The following is a 27,940-nucleotide window of genomic DNA, read 5'->3' as shown; positions in this document are numbered from 1 at the left end:
CTGGAGGAAACAAATTATCTAGACCCTTCCCAATCAAATGGAAACACTGAATCAGCATTAGTTGTGGTTGCTGGTGATCTCTGGTGGAGCTGCGATGATGATAGTGCATCCATTTTGACTCTTTTCGATCTTTTTTTTTCTTTTTTTTATATATATATACTTTATTAGTTTTTTCCTTTACAAAATATAACAAATCATTACAACATTCGGAGGTGTGGTGTTTATACATATTTACAAAATATACGTCAGATATACTTCGACTTAACTTCCTTATTGTGTTTCCACGTTATACATCAGATGTAGTTCGATCTTACATTACTAAAGGTAACCGTATCCTGACATCATGCTTTTATCCTGTTACTTAACCATTCATAGCACTTTCCCCATACTTCGTGTTGTTTAGATTTCTCATTGTTATTTAACTCACTCGTTAATTTAGACATTTCTGCACACTCTAGAATTTTGTTTATTAATATTCCCTCTGGTGGTATAGTTTTATCTTTCCAAGATTTCGCATAGACTAATCTGGCCGCTGTTATTATATGGATTATGAGTTGAATTTTGTCTTTGGTGAAACCATCTCTAATTATACCCAATAAAAATATTTCCGGGGATAAGGCTAATTTTTCTCCAGTTATTTCCCGTAGCCAGTTTCAAGTTCTAGACCAAAACTTTTTTGTCTCTGGGCAGGTCCACCACATATGATAGAAGGTGCCGACTTCCTTACCACACTTCCAACAAGTGGCTGAAGCGTTAGGAAACATTTTCGCTAATCTAGCTGGCGCTAGGTGCCCCCTGTGTAGCATCTTATAATGATTTTCCCTATATGTTGCTGATTTGGTGATTTTATAGTTTCTATTCCAGGCCTCCTCCCAATCATTAAACTTTATGCTGTATCCAAAGTTCTTTTCCCAAAGGCTTAGCTGGTTTTTGGCTATATCCTCAGCCCTGTCCTCATCTAATAGCAGATTATATATTTTTGCTAACATTTTCTTTTCCACCCCCAACATGATTTTATCTAAATTTCTGTATTTTACTTCTATACCATATTGATCTCTATCCTTCTGGTACCTTGAATTTATCTGTAGATAATTCCACCAGTCTAGGTTGAAGCCTTGGTCTCTCAATATATCCAAAGATTTTAGATTCCCTCTCTCGTCTATTATATCTTTATATGTGCCAAATTTATAAATGTCTCTTCTGTTTGGAGCGGCCAGGGCCTCCACAATAGAAAGCCAGTTTGGAACTTTAATATAGAACCTCTGCCTAATTTCCTCCCACGTTTGTATGAGCGTCTCCCTAATTTTATGCTTATGGAAATAAGATTTTTTTCTTGTTCCTTGGGTCCCACAGATAAGCATGCCATCCTTCTTGTAGATCATGACCCTCTAAGGTCAGGATTCTCCTGTTTTGCAATGTAACCCACTCCTTAATCCAGACTACTTTAGCAGCCTTTTGGTATGCTTCCCAATCAGGGAGTCCAAATCCACCCATACTTCTTTTCCCTTGCAATATCTTATATGAAATCCTCGCCTTCTTACCCTCCCATAAAAAGTTTCTCATACATTTATTCAAGTCCAAAAAAATTTTTTTTTGTCTAATGTCACCAGTATATTTTGGAACAAAAATATAATTTTGGGGAGAATGTTCATCTTAATGGCTGCTATTTTACCCGTCAAAGACAATTTTAACTTTTCCCATCTTTCTAAATCCTGATGTATTTTTTGTAGTAGTGGGGTATAATTGTCGTCTTTCAATGTTGAGTATCTTGAGGTAATCCATATTCCTAAATATTTTGTTTTCTTTACTACCTGGAGACCTAAAGAATCTTCCAACTCTTTCTTATATGCTTCCGTTACATTTTTCACTATTATTTTGGTTTTCTTTTTATTGAGTTTAAAGCCGGCAACTTCTCCATAATTCTGTATTTCCTGTAATAATTTCGGGCCAGTTTCTAATGGGTCTTCTATTATTAGGGCTACATCATCTGCAAAGGCTTGCGTTTTGAAGGATTCCTTCCTGATTTTTAATTCTTTAATTTCTTCATTTGATCTTATCTTCCTAAGTAGTACTTCTAGCGCCAAAATAAATAGTAAAGGTGATAGGGGGCATTCCTGCCTCACTCCTTTTCGGATCTGGAATGTTTGAGTCTTGTCCCCATTTATTAGTATGCTCGCCCTCTGTTTGTGATAGATATTCTCGATCATCTTCCTAAAATTTGTCCCAAATCCCATTATATTAATTTGATTGACCATAAAGCTCCAATTCAGATTATTGAACGCCTTTTGGGCATCTACGAACACCAGCGCCAGCTGCTTTTCAGGATGCTGTTCATAGTACTCTATAATATTTATTACTGTTCTCAGATTGTCTCTAATTTGCCTCCCTGGGAGGAATCCGTTCTGGTCTTTGTGGATCCAAGCATTTAGAATTTTTTTTACTCTTTCTGCTATTATACTCATAAACAATTTATAATCTGAGTTTAATAGGGAGATGGGTCTGTAATTTGCTATTTGTTTTGGGTCAGCACCTTCTTTCAATATGAATGTCAAATACTCTTCCCTCCAAGTATCCGGAATTCTTGTACCTACCAAAACCTCATTTTCGATCTTTCAATACCATCAAGCACGGCATACTTTGGGACCATGTACAGGGTTTAGGAGTAGGAGATATAGTATTGTGATGGTTCACTTCCTTCCTCTGGGGTCAAAAATTATTAATAACAACATGTAAGTGCAATGGTAATAACAATAACATTCAATAAGAAATAATTATCATCATAAAAGTATTAACAGAGCAAATAATTAAACCTCCAATGACATAAATACACGTCACCAATATAAGATTAGTATAGAATATGCAGGATAACCTCTGCCTCTTGTCTTTCCTTAAACTTTTCAAGATTTCAGCTTTAAACCAGTAGTGAAATCCAAATTTCTTTACTACCAGTTCTGTGGGCATGACTTGGTGGGCGTGGTGTGGTTTGGTGGGCATGATTTCCGCTACCGGTTCTCCAGAACCTGCTGGATTTCACCCCTGCTTTAAACAATTTACCAAATGAATTTAACTTATTCATTATTATTTTTATAAGACATTATAGAAGAAAGTAAGATCATTCCTCTTCACTGACATTCCTGGGCCTTTAAGACGTCCCTTGTGAATGGCTCAGATATGTGCAGTGTATTGAAAAACCCCTACTCTGCAAAAGTTTATGTTAACTAGGTCTATCTTGGGCATGGCAAGGAGACCTACTTCCATCTGTACCATCCTCCTTTTGAAGTGTTGTTCAAACAAAGTCCAGTTTCAAGAACATAAGAAAGAACAGGGAGCTTGAAGTTACCCATTAAGTGTAAGAGTTACATAGCAACACTTAGGTCACCTTGTCATAAGTTTTCCCAAGTGGGAAGTGTTTCATTTCTACTGAAACTCTTGTCATTATTTCTATTTTTGCTTTCATACCTGCAGTATCTACAGTAGGCTATAACTTCTAACCAACCTTGGCTGATCTCAATAAGCTAAGCTGGTTGGAATCGGATATGGAAACGACAGAGGAATAGGTTGGAAGGCAATCAGGTCTCTAAGTACTTGTAAAGAAAATCTCATGGATGGGTCTACATAGTAAACAGAAGGAAAATTCAAAATGAGAGAATCAGTGTTGTGTAGTGGTTAAGATATTGGACTAGGATATAGGGCTTTTCTGCACAGCAGGCTTCAATTCCTTATTTTCCATGTAAATTAGCTGAGAAATGATGTTAATAGAAAGTCTTTCCAGATTTCAGTCCTTTCTTCCCTTTTGGCCACAGGGCTGGTCAGGTATTCTGTCCAGACTACAGTTACCACAGCCCCCGCTTCTCCTCTTCTCCCTCTCCCTTCCATACCAGGGAAGTAGCATTACTTACTTTCCTTTATGTGGGCAAGCATTTTGAGTACTGGTGAAGAAAGAAAACCTAACATTTTTACAGTCCTTCTTGTCAATGGAATTGAAAAAATGTGGAAGAACTCTTGCCAATGTTATCCACTTTTTAAACTGTTCCTTCCTCCCCAAAGTTCCATCCTTTTATAGGAGATAAGTCACCTGCCCAGTCGGAGATGCCTGGAAAAGCAGAAATTGAGGGAGTTGAGGGATGCCCAAGAGAGCACACATAGCCAATTGAAACAGGCATTTGTTGTAAAGTGAAAGGAAAAAGCTTGCACCAGTGGAGAGAGAAAGGAGGCAGAGCAAGAAGATATAATGTTTATCTTCCCAGCAACCTAGGAACAGGCTGAAGATGACATCATTCATCCTGCCCTTCCAAAATAGTAGGTGGCTACCTTCGCTCTGGGGCAATCAAGGAAGTGCAGCTCAGTCCTGAAAAGAATCAGAGTCACATCGACACTTAACCATGAAAACTCTCTGGATGTCTCTAAACTAGTCATAATCTTTCAACCCAACCTATTTCAGACTATCAAGCAGACATAAAATGAAGAGAAATCTCCTGTATCCTTCTAATGTGGGATGCTGCCACATCTAGTTATTACTTCTGGCTTTGCTTCCTTTATCCATCTGATCCAATCCAATCCACCGAGTTGGACACAACTGAATGGATATCCTCCTCCTCCTCCTCCTCCTCCTCCTCCTCCTCCTCCTCCTCCTCCTCCTCCTCCTCCTCCTCCTGCTTCTGCTTCTTCTGCTCCTCCTCCTTCTCCTCCCAAAATCCAACCAAACTCATTGAGTGCTTGGAAATAGAAACCTTTTCTCTTGTGTGGAGCCCTTCTTAAACTTTGTTTAAGAAATAGGTGGGCATTCTTGGCACTGCAGCCATCTATCAACATGGATCCTATTAGGAAGGCAAGAACTCATTAAATAAACTGTTTTCTTGATAAAATGCCTTGCCATACCCATAAAGGATGAGGGAGAAAAATTCTAAAGCAGGATTTTCTTGTATTATTTTAAACCGTTTAAGCATGTATGTGAGAAAAATCAACTTGTAAGATCTGACACCATCAGCTGGCCTTGTGATATCAATGTCACAGGAGGAAGGAAACCATTTGATTTTTAAAAAACATAAAATATTAGGAAAAAATTCTTAAAAGTACTGCTTTGGGGCAGTAAGCAACTCCCGATCACATTGTGCACTCAGGGGATGCAAACCATTGGTGGGTTTCTACCGGTTCACCCCAGTTCGGGCGAACCGGTAGTGGCAGTGGTGGGAGGCTCCACCCACCTGCCCGGACGTCATCATGGATGCTCTGCGCATGCACAGAAGGTTCTGCACATGCGCAGATGCGCCATGGGTGCTCACAATTCCAAACCAGTAGTGAAGGTAAGTGGAACCCACTACTGATGCAGACCACAAGACTTGCTTTGGGAAACCTATTTAAAAAACATGCAAAATGTTTTTGCTTGGGGACAGTAGTTCTTAAATTTGAAGAATCCCTGAAAGAGGTACATAAAGACTGCAAGTCAATAATCTGAGTCTCAAAAGCTTTAAAGAGGACACACTATTACAGTTCTATAGTGTCCTTTAATTCCTCTGTGGATGAACCCTGCTCTACTGGAAAAATGCAGGAAAAAGTAGGGCAAGCTTGGTCTGCTTGACATGTAGCAGAAGACAGCTTGTGTCCTATCTTTGACTTCACTTTATTTTTCTGAATTTCAACCACTATAGATATTGAAGGGAAAAATGTGTATCTGTGAATAGCTGATTAAGAAATTGTTTCATTTCTGTTTAATTCGTCCTTATTCATAACCCTTTTAGCACCTTTAATCCATCAAACACTATTAGATAAAGCCTTTTGTGAATTTCCTTGTCAAGGCAGGACAATTAATTGTGTGGTTATGTCTTACCAGTTAAAATACTCGTAAGGATGAAAAATTACAACAGTTTCTTCTAAGTTGCTCCTTTGCCTAGCAACAAAAAACAAAGTTTTTCCTTATGAAAGCCATACAAAACTTTTTCTGGAAAACCTTCTCAAAAGAGTTGTGCACAAAAGTACAAGTGAATGTACAAAAATGGGCAAAATGAAAAACGAACCCACAGATTTCTTTTGCTAACCCTAATAGTCTGTATCAGGGGTGTCAAACTCATGGCCCGTGGGCCAGATACGTCACATGCTGGCTCCGCCCCCGCCCAGTTTAGCGAAGGGGAAAAAAGTCCCGATACATCATGTGACAATGCCGTGACAATGTGGGTTTGACATCCCTGGTCTATACTGTATGCAGAATAAGTGAATTATCAGCTAACTTTATTAGTTAATTCCTTGTTTCCAATTTATAATGAGGAAGAGAAGAGACATAGTTGTGACAGGCTATCTTCATCACTGATAAAATTATACAACAGTTATGGCTAAGAATGAGATGCCCACCAATGACATAAAATTTGTATCAATTCTGTAATTCCGTTACTTCTGATTACTTATCAGTTATCCCTGTTTATGTAAGGGAACGCTTTCTCTGCCGTGAGGATTGATTGGTTGAATCTCCACAATCACAGCCCAAAACCCTGGATTTTTTTAAAGATGCAAGTTCTAGAACTCTCAGGACCTTCAAAATTATTTTTTAAGCCACGTTAAAACCTTAATGTTCTATGTGAATATTATTGTTGTTCATTTATGTTGTTAGTAATAATACCAATAGTAAAATGCCATCTCCACTACACTTTATAAAGGATATTGAAAAGCTATTTGTGCAGGAGAGGAGATTTATTTTTTGTAGCTTAGGTTTTCAAGTTGATGCTGAGTCTTATATCCGTGGTATAAACAAGTGAGAAATTTGGTAGACTGAACAAATAACTTTTTAAAATGAGCATACTTAAATCAACCGTATTAAAAGCTGGGGTGAAATGAAACTGTAATTTAGAAAGATCAACTTACTAAACATATGGACTAAAACATTAATGATGCCATAGCCCAGGGGTCCCCAAACTTGGCAGCTTTAAGACTTGTGGACTTCAACTCCCAGAATTGAAGTCCACAAGTCTTAAAGCTGCCAAGTTTGAAGACCTACACTGCCATAGCGAGTGTAGGTGCTTCCAGATCAGGCACTTGTTCCGTCACTTTATCCAATTCATAAAATTTCTTCCTCTTGTAACCCTCTTTTTTCAACCACCATACATTATTTGTTAAAATTTGCCCAAGAGGAGAAAAAATGAATAACTACAAAACAGTATGCATTTTGATTTGTAACTTCAAAAGCCCTCCATCTTGGAAGTACCTCTCAATGATCAAAGAGAAATTAGGAATCAGCCCAAAATTGGAGCTCTCAGTTGTTCATTCTCCATACACAAAGTTCAGGTGTGGGTTTAAGTCCTGAAATTAATTATCAGGTGCAGAATATAGATCCTATAAGTTGGTGCCTTATAATGTTCAGAGAGGCAATAAAATGGCAATAAGCCATTCTGAGTAATATAATAACTGTACCTCAAGATAAAGCTCAGGGGAAACAGGATCACTTCTGGATCAGACCAAGGTCCATTTAATCTTATATCATATTTCCAAAAGTGACTAGTTAGACTTGTAGGGGCAGCTTATAGGATATGAAACAATTGGGTTTCATATCTTTATTTGCCCCTTTCCATAGCAATATGTATTCCAGTAATACAGTATTTGAGTCAAGAACTGGTGCGTGCTTTTTTATGTAGCTTAATGCAAACTCCGTAAGATAGGGTTGAAGCTACATATTGCTTCAGGATATACTTGTTCATATATTTTTCATTGAATCTCCTGACAATCAGTTTGATTGTCTGTCTCTCAAATGCTAGGAATATGGCAAGAAAAAAATCCTCTCACAATCCACTATCATTATACCATTATATTGGTCTTAATTCCATTTATGAAACATGCACATTTATGAGAATTGGCAAGTGCAGTCTGTTATGTCAGACTTCACGTCAGGCATAGCAATACATTTCACCTCTCCAGAAACTCAACCCTTCATTCAGTAACTAGCTAACAACAGAAGCTTCATGGGTGAAATACAGCTAATTAAGCTGTTGTGTTACAGACAAGAAAGAATAGTCAGAAAACTGTTTGCAATAGTGGCAAATATCTGTAGCTCGTGTGTAGGATGAGGGTGAAAGTTCATTCTCCGAGCTTATAGGTTGGTTTCTGAATGTTTCATTAACAGGCTAGGTAACATCTTCATTGGAGTGTAGGGAATGTCAGTGTCCTTCTGTTTATAAGAGCTTCAGGTGTGAGTGTGTCAAGTGAGGATCTTGTGATGGGTCAGGATGAAAACCAACCCATACAATACACACACACCCCGACCAGCAGTTCACCTCCCAATGACCCTGACCTGATGTAACCTCCTTATCACAAGACTCACTGAGGACTCACACCTGACCCATCACAAGATCCTCACTTGACACATCCACACCTGAAGCCCTTATAAACAGAACACTGACAATGACATCCCCTAAATTCTGCTAGCCTGGTACTTAGCTAACTGGTATCATGTTGCCTAGCCTGATAACGAAACGTTCGGAAACCAACCAACAAGCTTGGAGAACGAATGGTATTCAGCCGGTTCGGACCAGTTCGGGCGAACTGGTAGCAGAGATAGCGGGTGGGACCGTCCATCCACCCCAGCGCTATGCCGTCCTATTTAGCCATGTTTTTGAGGCCGGGTGCATGCGCAGAAGGTGCACATGGGCGCAAAGCGAGTATGGGCGCAAAGCGAGTGTGTGCACAAAGCGAGTGTATTTGTGCGCGGCGAACCAGTGGTAACAATATCTGAAACCCACCTCTGCCCTTCACACTCCTCAGGAAACCATCTGTAGAGTTGTTGGGGATTTCAATTCAGCTAGAGTCTTTTTTAGAGGATGTGCTCCCCAAGCATATGCAAGTCACTAAGAAACAGAAGATCCCATTAAGAAAGTTGCTGTTCCCAGAGAGCTTGTTTGATATAGTGGTAAAGCACCAGGCTAACAACTTGTGACTTCTAGTCGAACCTTAAGCACAGACCAGTTGACTGACCTTGGACCAGTCAGTCTCTGCTTAGGAAAGAAGCAAAGACAAATCACTTCTGAAATCTTGCCAAGAAAACTACAGGGAATTAACTAGTCCAGGTATTCACCAGGAATCAAAACTGACTCAAAAAAAAAAAAAGTTCCTATTTCTACCACTAACCTTGCTGCTGGTTCCCATCAGGTTATCCCCCATCTCAGTGGTGAAATCCAATTTTTTTTACTACCAGTTCTGTGTGCATGGCTTGGTGGGCGTGGCAGGGGAAGGATACTGCAAAATCCCTATTCCCTCCCTATTCCAGGGGTAGGATACTGCAAAATCCCCCATTCCCTCCCCACTCCTGGGGGAAGGATATTGCAAAATATCCATTCCCTCCCCACTCCTGGGGGAAGGATACTGCAAAATCCCCATTCCCTCCCCACTCCTGGGGGAAGGATATTGCAAAATCTCCATTCCCACCCCACTCTGGGGCCAGCCAGAGGTGGTATTTGCCAGTTTTCTGAACTACTCAAAATTTCCGCTACCAGTTCTCCAGAACCTGTCAGAACCTGCTGGATTTCACCCCTGCCCCATCTCCCTGGGTTGGTTGGTTGGTTGGTTGGTTTTTTCCTCTCCAGGATGTATGGAGACTTGCTAGAGAAGAAAAGAACCTCACTGCTTTTCCCTTCTCAAGTGGCAAGATATTGTTCTTCTAAGCAAGCCTCCACACTTATTGGATATAAGAAAAGGCCTGGGGCCGTTGATCTCGCTCTTGTGATCTGGCGAGATCCAGCCATGAAAGGCGTGAATGAGTTTTTAATGTTTTTAATTTTTAAATGTTTTTAATAATGATTTTTAAAAATGTATTGTGAGCCGCCCTGAGTCTTCGGAGAGGGGCGGCATATAAATTGAATTAATTAAATTAAATTAAATTATTAAATTAAATTAATTAAATTAAATTAAATAATTAAATTAAATTAAATTAAATTAAATTAAATTAAATTAAATTAAATTAAATTAAATTAAATTAAATTAAATTTAAATTTAATTAAAAACAAAATCTAAGGAAATTGGAATCCTTCACCCATCCTACTCTTCTCCAATTCATTGCACCTGCTGTTACTTTTACTTCCCCCAAAATCATCCTTCCTGTGGGGACTGAACCACGCTGGCCTCTTTTTGGTTACTGGGGTAGCAGTCTTCAAAGCTTCGTGGCTTTCCTCTTAAGGACATTGCCGAGTGCAAAGAACTCTTTGGCAACTTGTGAGACTTACTGACCTTATTCCCCAGCAAGGTTGAAGGATTAGATGAGCTTAATGGAAAATCTCTTTATATCCCTGCAGTTAATTACTCTGCTTCAAGCATCCCTCCTCTGATTAGTGAAGGGAAGATAAAAGTTTAGACCTTCTGCTCTTTTGGCAGTAGGGAAGCTGCTGAAACAGAAGGTAATGTCAGAAGCATCAGGCCATAGGTAAGAAGCCTCTCTCTCTCTCTCTCTCTCTCTCCCCCCTTCCCTCTCCCCCCCCCTCTCTCTCTCCAGCTTTCCCCAGTAATTTGGCTCATTTCTAGGGGAAAACTGAGACCCTCCAATGTAACTTAGGGCCTTGTTCATTTTTATTTTTTATTTATTTATTTTTATATGCCGCCCTTCTCCAGAGACTCAGAGCGGCTTACAATGCGTTAAGCAATAGCCTTCGTACTTCTGTATATTTTATACAAAGTCAGCTTATTGCCCCCACAAACCAGGTCCTCATTTTTCCCACCTTAGAAAGGATGGAAGGCTGAGTCGACCTTGAGCCTGGTGAGAATTGAACTCGCAGTAATTGTAGGCAGCTGGATGTTAAATGCTGCCTTAGTAGGAGGCATTAGCCTCCTACGCCACTCAGGCTCCTCATTATGACCGTTATGTCTCAGCCTGCATCCACCCTTCAAACTTTTTATTTTTATTTATTTATTTTGTCGAGTACGTATTAGATAATATATATAAATATTAGCATGAATTGAATACATAAAATGAATACAATTAAAGGGAACATTAGGACAGGGACTGTAGGCACGCTGGTGTTCTAATGCACGCCCCTTACAGACCTCTTAGGAATGGGGTGAGGTCAACAGTAGCCAGTCTAAGGTTAAAATTTTTGGGGTTTTGGGATGAAACCACAGAGTCAGGTGTTGCATTCCAGGCATTGACCACTCTGTTGCTGAAGTCATATTTTCTGCAATTGAGTTTGGAGCAGTTCACTTTAAGTTTGTATCTGTTGTGTGCTCGTGTATTGTACCTACTTTAGGTTGAAGCTAAAGTAGTCATTGACAGGTAGGACATTGTAGCAGATGATTTTATGAGCTATGCTTAGATCATACCGAAGGCAGAGTAGTTCTAAATTTTCTAAGCCCAAAATTTCAAGTCTGGTGGCATAAGGTATTTTGTTGCGAGCAGAGGAGTGGAGGACTGTTCTTGTGAAATATTTCTGGACATGTTCAATTGTATTAATGTCCGATATGCAGTGCGGATTCCGGACAGATGAGCTGTATTCAAGAATTGGTCTAGCAAATGTTTTGTATGCTCTGCATTGTAATATTACTGGAGAAGAAGCTATGCAAGATTAGGTTTACAACCCTTAATGCCTTTTTGATGATGTTGTTACAGTGAGCTTTGGCACTTAGATCATTTGATATGAGTACTCCAAGGTCCTTGAAAGAGTGAGGGTCATCTACAAGGTCGTGTCAACTCAGCTTGTATTTTGTGTTCTGATTCTTTTTGCCAATGTGTAAGACAGAGCATTTGTTGGTTGAGATTTGGAGTTGCTAATTTTTTGACCATTCCGACACAAAGTAGAGGTCTTTTTGAAGGGTAGCAGCATTGTTGGTGGACAAATAGGACAAATCAGGAAACAGATTGTAGAGGTCTTGCTGGAGATTTTACTTTATTGAAATAGGATTCAGTGACAGAACTTTGAAAGCCTGTTTGAGTGAGTTGGCTGGATTTTTCTCCATTATCTTTGAGAAATCCTGGAGAACAAATAAAGCTTTAGGGAATTTGAGATGCCAAATATTGTCCCCATCTTAAAAAGAGAGAAAAGATGCCAAATATTGTCCCCATCTTAAAAAGAGAGAAAAGAAACAGCGGTCAGTTACTCTGACGTTGATGCCTAAAAAAATTGCAGTGAATCATAAAAATAATCTATAAACACTCTGAAAATAATGTATTACTTCCCAGATGACCGCATAAATTTATCAAAAATTAAGGCAACCATCGACATTAATTTTTTGATTAACTTCCTTAGTAATAAATTGTTGGGAGTTCTATAAATGCAACAGAGCTTGATTTTATCAAAGCATTTAATAAAATGATTATGCCATTGAGTTAGCGTTGATGCTTAATGACCACATTCTCTTCTCTAGGATGATCTATCCCCTAACCTAGTTTTTTAGATCTTCCAACAGACATGCAATATTGCTGTAATTGAGTCCATCCACCTTGCTAGTTGTCCTCTTCTGCTCTTTTCTTTCACCTTTCGGTATGGACTTCTTGAGAGAGCTAGTTCTTTGTGTGATGTGTCTGAAGTATAGTAATTGAGTCTGGTCATCTGTACCTTGAGTGAGAACCCTGATTGATTTGTTCAATTATTGTTTTCTTAGCTATCCATGACCTTCTCAGAAGTCTTCTGTAGCACTACAGTCCAAAAGCATCAAGACTCTTTCTATTCAATTTCTTAAAAATCTACTTTCACTTCCATAGCCAAGATGACACAGTGGTTAGAGCGCAGCACTGCAGGCTACTTCAGCTGACTGCTAGCAGCAGTTTGGCAGTTCAAATCTCACCAGGCTCAAGGTTGACTCAGCCTTCCATCCCTCCGAGGTGGGTAAAATGAGGACCCAGATTGTTGGGGGCAATCGGCTGACTCTGTAAACCAGAGGGCTGTAAAAGCACTATGAAGCGGTATATAAGTCTAAGTGCTATTGCTATACTCTCTCACAAGAAAACCGTTGCCTGGATATTTGATAAAATACCCTGACCTATTAACAAACCATTTAAGTGTGGGCTGAATGGCATGATAATAAAATGGACAAATATGCGGTTTAATGTTTATTCAAAGGGTACTCATTAATGGAGAGCTATATATCAACTGGGATATCACAGCATTAATTTCTGGGACTGTAAAAAAACATTTTCCTTAGCTTAGAGAAAAGAGCTGAAAATCTTAATGTCATGGTTCCGAGTAATGCTCCCAACCAATTCAAGACTCTGAGGCCTTAGCTTCCTCAAAAATCCTGTTTATTGGGTACATCATATCGGCACAGTCAAAGGTGATGCTTTAATTTGAATATCTGCAGTGAAATTGATCTCCGAAGCTCCGAGGCTGTGACGGCCTCCTGCAACCCTCTGTCAGTGAAAACAAAATGGCCCTCCCAAGCTCCGTTTTTGCTGGCAGAGGCACCACAGGCTAGTCCTTTGCTGTTTACAGGCTGGCCCTGTGGGCCAGATCTAAGCACCCCATGGGCTGGTTCCGGCCCCCAGGCCTTGAGTTTGACACCCCTGACCTAATAGAACCTTCTAACACAAAGAGTCTTAATTGCAAGTCTCCCAGAGTTGCCCTGTGGGCAGCAAATAAATGTAATAAATAAATAAATAAGCCTGTTATTTAATTTTATTATTAATTTAATAAATAAATAAATAACCCTCAATAATAACTCTCAGTCAATGACATATCTAAACTTTATACATAATCGACTTTCTGCATTCCTCTGCCTTTTTCATTTCTGCAAGGCAGTAAAAATAGTACACTCTCATTTTGTTATATTAGATACCATAAATTACAAATGATCATTACATAATATACACCCCATTTTATAGTTTTCCATGAAGAATTTGAAGCAACTTTTCTAAGTGGCTAATATTTTCTAAGCATTGCCCTATAGGTGCTATGCAATCCTTGTATATTTTAATGAAATATAAAATTAGGTATCTGTAATTAAGGTAATATTTCACTTAAATATTCTGGCTTTAACACAATATTTTAGAACAGTAGCTTCCTCCACCCTACTCTTTGAAAATACAAGAATTTGTATTTTGTACCATTGTGTCCAAAATTGTACCCACATACAAGAATGATAAAATAATATTACAGCTATTGCTTATTTAGACTAACAAAAATTTTTAAACTGAAATAAATAATGTAATCCTGTAGTCCCTAAAAGGGTATATCAAAAGGTCTTGAATACTATGGGTGTGTCCTTTAATGGACAAAGAAAACAAATCTCTGAGTGGAACAAGAGGCCACTCCAGAGGAGCTACCCCAAAATGGGATCAGCTGGGACATATAGGAATGACTAAAGATTTGCAAATTCAAGACCCCTCATACTTCTGTCATACCTCCAGATGAGAATTAGGCAGTGTCAGATATGATAGTATAACTTCCTCTTGTTGAAAGAAAACAGAAATGGACCCCACCTTCCCAACACGATTCAGCAGGACTTAGGGGGAAAAAACCTATTTTCATTTGAACTGAAAACTACAGAGGTTTTCTGGGAGGAATCAGGAAATAGGTGTCATCAAGACAGAAAAGGGTTGTGCATGGGGGAAGAAATCACATTACACTTCATCCATTTTTCCCTGTAAATTGATTCTTTACTTCTTCTACCACTCATATTATTCAGATGTAAATCCACTAACTTTAACTAAGAGTTGAAGGGAGGGGACTAAAAAATGCAAAAAAGGCCTTGGTGCCTTGCATAGATCATGTATGTGTATATTATATCCTAGGGAATGATAATTCTATGCCACAATATTTACATCATGACAGTCTTAGAGGAGATCTCCCTATATTCATTGCCTATGTCTCTAAAACTTAAAGATCTTGAAGTAAAGATCCTGTGGCCCCTATGCCACATGTGGCCTCCTAGCACCCTAATTCTAGTTCTCAAGAACAATAACAACCCTCCTCCCTCCCAAAAAAAAAAAAAGGAATTATTCAGATATTTTTTTGCATTGGGAAGTGTTGGAGAACAACTGTCCCAGTTGGGAGAAGGGGTCAAACAGGGAATTAGTCTGTAATCATTATATAAGGACAAGAGGGCAAGGTCTAAGATATACACACCCTCCATCAAATGTTGTTGTACTTTATCTAGCCTTTCCCAGGGACAAGTTGTCAGTCTGGGAAGATTCCTGTGAATAGGGCATAAGACAATAAAGTAGCTAGTTTCAACTCTACATGTGGATCTGGTTGTTCAAGCCTTGGAAGGTAGTTGGTGCTTGGAAGGTAGTTTAAAAGGACTTATGACACCCCTTGAGCTCCCTAAATATGGACACCTCCCAAAACTTCTTTCTCCCACTTGTGAAGATTTAGAGGCAAATTAACCTGACCAATATTATTGTTGCACCAGTCTCTGTTTTAGGGGATTGACATTAAGTAATTTTATTAAAAGCTTGGTTATACCACAATTGCCATTAACCAGGGCAGGCAAACCAAAAATAAATTGCTCACTCTGATCTAAAAAAAAATGGCAAACAGATACAAATATCAATGGAACTGGAATGTGTTTTAAAAAGACGAGACAAATGGTTCAGTCCTAAAATTTGTTGCCTCAGCGGTGACACATCATAGAACTGTTGTAATATTGCAATATTGTATGTGGTGTTTTATCTATACTTGCCACCTTTTTTCCATTACCTTTATCCAAACCAATTATGGAGAAGACTACAGGAGACTTAAAAAAAAAGAACTTTCCACAGCATTGAATGCTTTCTTTGTGACTTCATGCCCCCTTTATATCCTTTTCTGTTTAGCTCTTTTGGGGCATTTTAAGGACATGTATAATCCAAGCAACATTTAAGTGCTTTAAAGGTGAAGTTAGATGTCAGTCTGGTGAAACTAAACTCAGTGCAAATGGGTACGTGTTCCAAGTATGTGTTCAAATCCACAAAGTCAGTACAATGCTTTGCAGAACAAACTGAATCATAAATGAGGTCTTCTATATTTTAGCCAGGCATATTTCTTGCTGTTTGTGGTCATGCAGACTTGAGCAACTAGATGATTGGAATAAATAGTGTTTACATTTACTGATTAGCATGTAAGAATCTCCAGGTTATTAGGTATATTTGATGGCAAGAACCGAACCCAAAATATTTGTAGGCAAATTGTATATCATGAGACTAGAAATAGTCTGCTCCAATTTTCTAATATTTCAGCAATTTGTATCTATTGGGGACTGATTATACTGGATTCATCTTTTTTTTTTAAATTTGATTTATATGCCGCCCTTCTCCGGAGACTCAGGGCGGCTTACAATGCGTTAAGCAATAGCCTTCATACTTTTGTATATTTATACAAAGTCAGCATATTGCCCCCACAAACTGGGTCCTCAATTTACCTACCTTAGAAAGGATGGAAGGCTGAGTCAACCTTGAGCCTGGGGAGATTCGAACTAGCAGTAATTGCAGGCAGCTGAATGATAATAATAGGCTATTAGTCTGCTGCGCCACCAGGCTCTTTCAGGGCCTTGCCCTGTCTACTCCCAAATCTACTCCATTTAGTAGATTCCTCTGAAGCAAAGTTGAGGGCAACTAAAGGAAAATCCACTTGCGCAGCCAGAACTCTGTTGGACGCAGTCCAATGAAAAGCAGAACTTCTCTTCTGACCAACTGTTTTAAATACTTAATGTTGTTTGGCCTCTCATATGACTTATTTCATCATTAAACTATTAAAAACCAAGCCAGGGTAATATTACAGTCCATCATTGTTGACTGGTGGGAGAGGTTAGTCAGCCTGGGTCTGAGTAGTTGGCATAATCGAGCAGGACCTTGCCATGAGGAGGAAAAAAAAAAGCAGAGCAGCATTCTTGACATAAGACAGCCAAATAAAGATACTCGTTGGCACATATTTGGAGGAAAATTTATTTTTTTTCTCTCACAGTGTTGTTGAAAAAAATAACTTGATCCTATATTTAATAGCATATCTGAATTTTTTGTTATTGATGCATGTTGGAACACGTTAGAAGTACTGCAAATTGCAGCTTTGTAGGAATTGTCCCATTGGCTTTAGGCAGAGTGATTCATCCAGTAATTGTAAACAACTTTGGGTACTTCTTATACCTGGCATATTTTTAGAAATGGAGCATTAGGTTTTCATTCCATGATGCATGATCCAATGCCTCTATGTGGAGCCTGGACAAGTGGCCACGGATGCATACTTAATTGGGACAATCATTGTTTCCCAGTTTTTGCAAATTTATGTAAGTGGCAAGAGGCATGTGTCCCTTTCAGTGGCCTCCTCTGTAAAATGGGGGGGGGTTGAAAACTAGTGTGTTGCACATATTTTGAGCTATATAGGTAATTTTGTATGGGTACAATGATATTAGGCAACCGCTTGTCTTTCTTCTTTTATTTTAACCCCAGCATTAATGTATGCAAGCATTTTTGGAAACGTATCCGCAATAATCCAAAGACTATATTCTGGAACGGCACGGTATCACATGCAGATGCTACGTGTGAAAGAGTTCATTCGCTTTCATCAGATTCCCAACCCATTGAGGCAGAGGCTCGAAGAATATTTCCAGCATGCGTGGACGTACACTAATGGCATCGACATGAACATGGTATGTACGTTTGCTTTTAGCAACAATTGCACACAAACATGTACAAACCCAAATAGAAAAGAAAGAAAATCAAGCTTGATGGTAGTAGAAGGCTTTATTTCCAACCCTAACCACACTTAACTTTCTGTTAATTATTGTTTTCTGTGGTTTTATGTTTTCTTGGCCCTTGGCCCTGAATTGTATTGGGAGATGGGCAGCCGTATACATTGTTTTAATAAATAAATATCAAGACGCTGTAGCATAATACTTTGGAAAATAGCCAGTTTTGACTGGAAGAAGTAACCTGTAGATCTTTCAATTATGTATACAAAATCTCTTTGAAAAAAAATTGCATGAGCAATTATTCTAGAATTGCTTAAAAATCAAGCCTTGCTCCATAAAATGATAACTGCAGGTTTTTTTGCTGAAAGTAACATAACTTCATACATAGTTAGTGCCAAAATATATTCCATGGATGATGGAAATACCATTCTACATGCCTTGAGGAAGATGCTTAAAGGTCAAATTATACCATATAATTTGTAATTACATATGTCCTTTTCTTTTTTTCAATGGAAAGCCAACTCAAAAGCAGCAATTGAAAGAAGAATCCCAAAATGAGGAGATAATCCTTCCTTTTTGCTCATTCCAGGTTATAATACGCACTTAGCTGTTTTTCCAGAGTAGCCGTTAGGGGTGTCTACATACACAAAAATATGCATGTGCAATATTTTTAATTTTTTTAAAAAAAACAGACAGTAAAATATCTATCATGCTCCAATGTTCTTCTGCTTTTAACTGTCACATCCAAAGGTGCATTTCAGTAAAATCAAGTATTTCCACAGAGGAGAGGAGTATACATATTCATAAAATATGCAGTATAATCCTAAATTAACCTGCTTTAAGTCTGATCCAAACACCACTTTGCTGAGGTAAAATCGATCTATCTGGTCAAGATTTGGATCCAACAAAGTATAAAATAGTTACCAGTAAAGAATAATATTTGTAGCTCAGGGTTGAAATGAGGGGTCCTTGGTACCCTCTGAGCTTGGTAGTCCAGCACTGGTGATGTTACCTAGTTTGGATAATGAATTGTCTGCAAGGAAACAACCAAGCTCAGGGAGCACCAAGGACCCTGTCAGAGTTTGTTGCAGCACACACAATCAGTCACAATTAAATAATTCTGCAGGATTCAACTACATAAGAAAATGTCTTTATATACAATACCATTGTAGGTTTTTCCACGTTGTAGAGAAGAGAAATAGCAAGTACAAACACAGCACAAAATGGAGAAGGCAAAATGGGGGAGAGAGAAGCTAATGCCCTCAAGCTTATATACAGAACAGTTAAGCCACACCCAGGCTCCAAACTGTCTCTTACGGCCCCATACAACAAACACTATGTTTCAGTTACTAAACAGCCCTCATTGGCTGACCTGTTGCTATGCCCTATTCCAGTTCATGAATATAATCTGACAGACCCCTGATAAAATAATTGCATTCTAGTTTAAATAAAAAGCAAATTAACAGATTAACAAAGTTGGAAGGAACCTTGTAGGTCATCTAGTCCATGGGTAAATGAATGGATGAGGGAAGCCATGCCCATATTTTTTCTCAAAATGGAGCCATTCGTTACTTTTTTAAAAACAACCATCCATTTCTGAAATTGAAGCAGGTCTCCAAAGCTGTTTGCTGTGTAGCACATGAGACTTCCAAACCCCATCAGGCAAACCTACCTAAATTCTTGGATGTGTTGAAAATCACCTTTTAAACTACAATTAATGCATTGATATTGATATTGATATAAAGCAATGGCTCAAATGTGTTTTAATGGCCCTGTTCTCACAGTCGATCTAATCATCTACGACTCTAATCAGAGCTACCATTTTCCATCATTGTGGGAATGCACTTCAGGCTCACAGTTCACTTTCTTCAAGAAAAACCTAATATCCCACGAGGCCTTCCACGTAAGACTACAGTACTGACTCCTGCCTTTGAAGCTATAAATGCTGCAACGAAAATCGGTTTAAACAAGATCACATGGAAGATATTGAAGTTGTATGTTATCGTGAGCCATAAACAGAAATAGCTTCATGGAACTGTGCAGAGTTTCATAACTGATTCCAAAAGGTTCTTTAGAAGGCCCAGGAGCATACAGCTGAATAGTACAAGGTGTAAGATTTGGTGTATCGAAAAGCAATCTTAAATGGCTTCTTATCTCATATTCATCAGTATACTGGGTGGGATGTCAGTTAACCACTCTACTTGCTATTGCATGTACGTGAACAGGTATGAGATTCCTGCTTCAAATCCAAATGCAGCAGTAAACATAATTCAGCAGCATTTTGTAATATGATACTTCTTATGCTCATAAAATTCCATATATTTAGGAAAATAACCAAATGACTTTTAATGCAAGGTTGTTGTTCCAATTGTTTTTTATATGTTGTACTTATGAAAGATTTATCTTTTTCTTGTCTGCTTCATACCTTAATACATGGAATAACACCACTCACTGGTAAGAGCAGGAGGTATTTATATATCCAATTTAATTCCAGTGTAAAATTGAATATCCCATGTTAACTGTTGAGATTAAATTTTATTTTAATGATTTCTCTTTCAAATAGCTTTTTTTTTTCTTATTAAGCAATGTGATTGATAAATTGAAGGGCAAAATCAGGTTTGGGCAACCAAAAACCAAAAAAACCTAACAACCTGAAATCTAAATTGAAAAATATTTTGAAAGTGCCATATTCATGGTCTATGGTTTAGCCCCACAATTCCGAATAAAGCCATCATGCCTATCACTCTATGCTTTTGGTTGTGTTAGTGTTTTTTCACTCTCACTTATGTGCATGTTAGTAGCAAACATTTAAAAAAAATATTTCTCTTAGATCCATTTGCAGATGAGTTGAACTCACATGTTCTTTTAATCATTTGAGCATGCATGGTAATTGATCATGAAGAATCTGTCACCTGTCATCAGTAGCAATTAGCAGACTTTCTGAGATTCAAAGGGGATCGCCCAAGATATTTGTAGCCAGGATGAATTATGAAAACTGAGTCTAGTCTAGTCTAAAGAAAGATTAGTTCCTGCTGTGAAAAGTTAATGCATGCTTTGTGTAATTATATTCACTGTTAATATTATGAAGGGTTATTTAAAATGCTTTTTAAAGTGTTAATGTTATTACATTGGAATAAAAAAAATTAAAAATGAATAAAATACTGGATTAGGTGCAACAGGTTTATGAAAATAAAGCTTTGTGACATATTTATTGTAAATAGAGAAGTTAATACTTTTTCCTTACTTTATTCCAAATGACTGATCGATCCAAAGAATGGTATCTTCGAACTGAGATAGGCTAAGAATATAATTCATTTATTTTAAACACTTTTTTATTTTACGTCATCTCTCCTTTTCTTTTGTTATATATCTCATTGTAGATGACTCTTTTCAAAGTTTGTGCTACTAATAACATTATGTGTGTTATGTTTAGACGAACAGGATTTGGGATTTACTTTAATCACAGTCCAAATTCTGAAAAAGAACAGATTTTTAGGCTTTCATTTGGAGGACCACTAGTGAGTAGATGACCTACCAGATGACCAATGGAAAACAAGTGTCCCCATCTTCAAAATGAAGAGAGAATGTAGGGAACTAGAGTTAGTCAGTCTACCACAATTTCTGGAAAACTCTAGAACAGATCATAGAAAACAAGGCAAACTTATTAAAAATCACCACACAAAATTTTATTAAGGAAAAGCCTTGGCAGACTGGCCTTATTTAACCGGCCGTGGGAATACTGTATACATACCTTGATTTTACCAAAACATTTGATAAAGTATCCCACAATATTATCATTAAAAAGCTATTTAATCATGACTTGAATGGCATGCCAATTAAAGTGAATAAATGGCTGGCATAAAAGTCATTCTTAATAGGTTCTCATCAGAGATTTCTCATAAAAATAAAGTGAGATATTTAATGAGATGCATTTTTTTTTTGAATCTCACATTTGGCACTATTCAGTATTTTAATGAAAAATGCTTCTCAGATGACATAAAATTATCAAGTATTCTGGAAGACAAGTGAAATTTGGAATAGATTAGAGACGTGATCTGGGGGGGAAATAACACAGACAGGTACAAACAAAACAAATAATATATTTGGGAAATAGGACTAAGACACACAAATATAAACTGAGGAATGCCTGTCTGATAACAGCACCTGTAAAATTCATTTTGGAACAGGGATTGACTGCAAACTGAAGGTGAATCAATTGCGTGAAGAACGTAGAACCGTAGAAACAGACTTTCCAAAACACCAGAAGAAATACTTCCACTTTGTTCAACACTGATTAGACCCCACCTATGTATCATATTTTAAAAAAGGATTAAAGAAGAATTCCGACAAACCAGAACAAGTTCTGAGAAGGGCAATGGGCCTGATCAGGAAACTACAAGTTAATTCCTATGAAGAAAGACTGAGGAAACTAAGGGAGGAAATGATAGCATTCTTCAAATACTACAAAAACTATACATTTGGTAATGTACATTTCATTACCAAACTAGATTACATCATCAGTGCCTGATGATGTTAACCTATTTTGATAATGAAAAATCTACAAGGAAATAACCAATCTCAGAGAACACCAAGGATCTCACAATGGGAACTATCCCCCCATACTGATAACTTTCTAGAGGACTTAAAGATCTACCTTTCTCCCAGGCCTTAAGCTAAAGTGGTTGGAGCCTCTGATGAGTACTGTGTTGGCTGGATGCGCCATCTTGCTTTTTATCTGCTGTTACTTATTTAGGTTTTTTTTTTAACTGTTGTATCATTTTTGAATGGCATTGTATTTTATTTTCTTTGTTAAATTGTGAGCTGCATTTGGAGTCAGGTGGGCCTAAATCAAAGAAATACAAAAAATGTTTGCACGTCTCCTTCTAATTCTCTATCAGTATATCAGATTGAGTTTATTATAATTCCAATTCACTTTGGTTCATTTTGTTTACTTTGCTGTATCCATTCAGCATTGATTAGTTTGCATGCTGTTCATTATAAAAACACAATCTGGAGGAGAATCATATGTGTGTTTCCTTTCCTAATTTTCATGCTCCCATGGTCTTCCATACATCAAGTCAACCAAACTGATATTACTGATATTTAATCTTTTTAGGAAGATTAAAATGTAAAATACATTTTAGCGGATTGTGAACATATTTTAGTTTTTTTAAATGTTAGTGGAATGCCTTAGTCATGCTGGTTTGTGAATTCTTTTATATAATAGATACAGCAATATCCATTGTAATTCATAATTTTGACCCACCTTTACTACCTAGAAATCCCTTTATACCCTTACCTGTCTGCTGAATGATGTACAATAATAGCACAATTTTACATAACCCAATTTAGACCTGTCTGATTTTCTGAGTATATTCCTATAAAATGATATTTATGTTTCAAAAGGCTTAGATAGCCATCTTTTGATGCCAAAAGGCTCTCTGGTATGGTATAATGCAAAAATAACAAAGAATAATAAGATATTGTAAAGTGTAATATGGTCAAACCAGTGAATCCTCACAAATATTGAAGGGAAAAACCACATTGGGGGACAATTGAAATGATAAGTGGGGGAAAAATGAGGGTCATTGGAATGCTTGTATTGATACCTTTATGACTGTGCCACATCATGCCAGATTTTGAAGGCAAATGTTAGTTACTGAGATGACTCTTATCAGTAACTGAAGTACCTTCTCTGTTAAAAAGAAGAACTGATAAACTTGTTGAATTTCACAGCTAAACCACCCAATAAATAGATGAAAATTTTCACCTTGCTGCCTAAGGCTTCACTCCTAAGCATTCTATTCTCAGTGTAAGCCCATGGAGATTGGATAGGGTTTATTAACAAGTAAATATGAGTGTTTACTTCAAATACCACAATCAAATCAACGTAATTTGGAAAACAGACCATTTGATTTATGGAAAAGTTTATGAAGAAGACTTATTAAAAAAAAGTTTTATTTTATGATCAGAATGCAAATATTTTGTGACAGTTCTGGTAGATAGTACACTGTTTAAGATTCAAGCCCTTTCTTCCAGTCTTCACCAATTCTATGGATGTCACTACTGGAAGGCAGTAGAATACTGAAATAAAATTCATAGTAAATGTAATTTCTTATGAGAGATTCCTTTTAACATATCTTCCTTTCTTTTTTATTAACTTATAAAGTAAGCCATATTTCTAACTCGGTGTATAACTGAATTTTCATCCTTTGAGCATTATGGAACGTCTGTCTTCATCTCCATCATCACCTTCTATAGGCCATCTTCCAATTTTTCAGAATCAGATACAGATGGAATGAAGGGTCAGATATTATTACGTCTGGTATTTTCAGTTTTGTCACTGAATCAGCCTTCTAAATACTGGCAGACAGATAAAAAAAATGAATTTCCTCTGCAATGCAGTGTTATTGCAACTGAGAAATAAGGTTGTATTGACCTTAATAGCAGTGATACAATCCTTATTTGAAGTATAAAAAACAATGATCTGTTCTAAGGAGTGCTAAAATATAGTGCAAAGGTTCTGCTTTCCTCTCTTCAAATCACATATATTGATCCTTACAATCTATTTCTCATAAAATCAGTGTATATACAGTTTCAATGGCAAGTGCTTTCTGCAGAGCCCTAAAGAAAGAACTCACTGCCCCAAGAAGTTAGGATTTCTTCTTCCGTTTCTGTCTTCCTCTATGAAGTCACCTCTGTGAAGTTAAGTAGAAAAACATTTCTACTTAAATACCATTCTTTTTTTAAAAAATGTTAGAGTCACTGTAATCTAAATGGTCTTTTCCCCTCCTGATTCTGTACTCTTTTTGCATCTGACAATCTCGTACTAATTACAATAGTTTTGTATCCTATGTAACATACATAATTTCTTAGCCACTTTGAGCAACTTATTTTGATTGGGAAGGGCAGGAAGAGACACTCTTGTGTACATCAAACATAAACAATCAGGAATGACCACTTGTAATGGGGTGCATCTGAGTATGTACCCATGGAATATGGTAGGCTGGATCCTTTGGGCTTCTATAAAGGGACTCCCAACTCTTTTCCACAACCCTACTATTTATCTACCCACAACTCAGAAGAAGATGCTACTGCTAACCCTTTCCCAATAAAAATCCCTCTCTGCCCTGTTTACTTGGAAGGAATTGCATGGTTTTGGTCTGTGTACCACTGAAAAGTAAGAGAAATATTATCTTAATCCTATGGTTCTTAAGCAGAATTCAAACAAACAGTAAAAACTTTATAAGATAGGGTGGGAGACAGAAAAGGGGATTTAGGTCTTTCCATCTCATTTTATGCTCTTGCCTGCTAAGCAATAGCAATAGCACTTATTATATACTGCTTCATAGTGCTCTACAGCCCTCTCTAAGCGGTTTACAGAGTCAGCCTATTGCCCCCAACAATCTGGGTCCTCATTCTACCGAGCTTGGAAGGATCGAAGGCTGAGTCAACCTTGAACCTGGAGCAATTCGAACTGCCAAATTGCTGGCAGCCGGTGATCAGCAGAAGTAGCCTGCAGTACTGCACTCTAACCACTGCGCCACTGCAGCTCATTAGCTTGGAAGCTTGGAAAATATAACTGGGAGGGAATACATGTGCGCTAAAGGCTATTCTTTCTTTCTTTCTCCCTCCCGAGTGAAAGCCACTGATTCATGCTCATCAAGACTAAAAAAACCCATAGAAGGAAGTTGAGAGGCAGGAAAGAAATGATTTTGGAAGAGAGTGATTTCATCCTCCATGCCCACAGCCAGAATGTTTCATAAACAGACCCAAAACAAAATTCTTCAACTCCAACAATATCAGGCCATAAAAGAAGTTACTCCCCAGAGCCCCTCTTTGAGGGAAAAAATAAATAATAAATAAATATCTTTTTCCTTTTAATGACCCTACAATCCCTTGCATTGGGGTGGAGTAGGGGCGACTGAATGGAACTGAGCATTATTTTCTCTTTGCACCCAGAGAGAGAAATATCTGCCACTACCTTGAGGTTTTCTTTAGAAATTCATTCTTGGTGGATTTCTCTATGGCTTTATTTGGGTTGACGGGTGTAGATTTTCCTTTAACATTTTCAGCGTCTGAATCTCTGGCTATTCTCCCATCCCCAACATCACTACCGCAGTTAATGATGAACGCAGGTCTGATCTGATGGAGCAATCATATATATATATGCCTTTTGGTAATGGCAGAATCGTTACAATCAATGCAATTTACTCTCTTATAAAAGTGCTTAAGACTACAGTCTTCCTTACTCATCTTTTGCCATTTAACATTGGAAAATACGCACTCTCTGAAAGAGTAGGTCATCCCTATCCTGAGTGAGAAGATGTGGAAGCTGTAACTAATGCCCTCATCACCATCAGAATAAACTACTGCAGTGTTCTTTGCATGGGAGTCCCCCTGAAGACCACTCAGAAAGTGTAATTGGTCAGAATACAGCTGTCCATGCTGGCAAGTGAGACCTTCTGCAGCCATATATCATCCAAACTGCAGGCACTGCATTAGCTTTCAAGAGATTTTTCTGCATACTGTAAAAGTGATGGCTTTAACCTTGAAAGTTTTCATGACTTGGCTCCCGGATACCTATATGACTTCCTTCTCCAGGTAGCCTGGATCCAGTCAATATACTCCTCCCAGTTAGGAATGCTGTGTATCCCTTGTGTAAAAATAAAAATAAAATGAGATCATTAGTGATCCGTAGCCAGTGTTTCTCAATGATCAAGTCCTTCTCCTCACCCCTGTGCTTATTTGAAAAGCAATGAAAAGAGAACTGTTCCAGACAGGTTTTGAGGGACGATGTCACCTGGAATTGAGTAGGATTATCATTTTAGCTGCAATAATTTGATATGTTTTTGTAATTATATTGTGCCTTGTGTTTTATTACAAAAAAAAGCCATCTTAAAACACAAGAGTTAGTGGTATACCGATGTGATAAATACATCCAAATATTCTGTAAGAAAAGAGGTATTTTAATGGGAAAGATAACTTTATAAAATGTCCAGTATTTTATGTCATTTGTGGGATCAATTCTAAATATCCATACATTCAGTTGAAACCGATGACAACTGAGCAAAGGTTAAAAAAAACGTTATGCTGCTAGAATTGGTCTGGTTGTCTACAATTGAATAAAGAATAAATGAGATTATGTTGCTGGAGAAGTTTATAATCCCAAATGCTGAACCTTAATTATCATTTTTTAAGGATCAGGCTATTAAAAAAAAGTACAGATTAATTGCTTAGAGAAGCAGAACCAAGTTAATTACATCTGTTGTTTATTAGATATAGCTGACTTCTAGCTGCCTAAGAAGTCTCTCCTAGTTTGAAGTTATTTCTTCCCTTTTGCTAATTTTGTACGTGGTGATAATGTTCTGAGCAGGAATGCCATTGAAGGCAGATGACACGAGAAGGAAGAAATGATGGGGGTGGGGAATCGCATTTGTTTCTTTTGGATTTTAAAGTGAGATTACTCACCTTGAATGTTGCCTTCAAGGAGGTTGCACTTCCCTGAATTTTGCAATGCAATTCTCTATTCGAAGAGCAATGTGTAAAAAGATTACAAGAATCATAGCAAGTCTAGCATCCAGTATAAAATACGCAGAAAAAAAGTGTATATATTACTAAAACAAATATAAAAATTTTGTATTTAATATAACTATTAGCAAAATAATTACACAGGTAATAGTTTCACATTCATATATCCCAAATATCAAGAAAAAAGTTGCAGGAAAATTAAGTGAATTTTCAAGTCAAGGAGCATATCTAAAATTTAAGGAAAGGTGAGATAAACCAGTTTTTTCAAAGATGAGAAACTAAAAGAAACTGTGCTTCGGGCCCCATTTTATTACTTCAGGAGAGTGCTCATGCTTTGGATTATTCCATTGGTTCTTTATCCTTAGGATAGGAAAGGATTAAAAAGTACTTAGGAGCTTGTCATAAACAGTTGAATGGATCCAATGTGCAAGCCCCCCCCCTTTTTTTTTAAGGGTGCTTGAACTCTAAAAATACAAACTCATTGAGTTGGATCCAAGTTTCTCTGGACTGGAACCAGATTGAGTGTCTTCTGCAGATGGAAGATCATTTTTAACTGTTTTTTTTTTCTGCACTTTATAGCCTTTAAAGTAAAGGTAAAGGTTCCCCTCGCACATATGTGCTAGTCAATCCTGACTCTACGGGGCGGTGCTCATCTCTGTTTCAAAGCCAAAGAGCCAGCTCTGTCTGAAGATATCTCCGTGGTCATGTGGCCAGCATGACTAAATGCCAAAGGTGCACAGAACGCTGTTACCTTCCCACCAAAGGTGGTCCCTATTTTTCTACTTGCATTTTTTACGTGCTTTCGAACTGCTAGGTTGGCAGAAGGTGGGACAAATAACGGGAGCTCACC

General features: G+C 37.8%; 1 protein-coding gene across 13 annotated transcripts in view; it reads left to right on the top strand.

Moving 5' to 3' along the window:
* The window catches only part of KCNH7 (potassium voltage-gated channel subfamily H member 7), a 330,241-nt gene that overhangs the window by 260,467 nt on the left and 41,834 nt on the right, over positions 1–27,940 (top strand). For all 13 annotated transcript variants that reach the window (XM_034426358.3, XM_060687993.2, XM_060687992.2 and 10 more), the window contains one exon: positions 17,318–17,517. In XM_034426358.3, coding sequence (XP_034282249.1) covers positions 17,318–17,517 — 200 coding nt within the window. The remainder of the gene's footprint in view (positions 1–17,317; positions 17,518–27,940) is intronic.

This window comes from Pantherophis guttatus, chromosome 1 (genome assembly GCF_059756535.1).
Source record: "Pantherophis guttatus breed Tessera chromosome 1, ASM5975653v1, whole genome shotgun sequence".
Lineage (NCBI taxonomy): Eukaryota > Metazoa > Chordata > Lepidosauria > Squamata > Colubridae > Pantherophis > Pantherophis guttatus.
The sequence above is the reverse complement of the archived record's forward strand: the minus strand, read 5'-3'. Positions and strand labels throughout refer to the sequence as shown.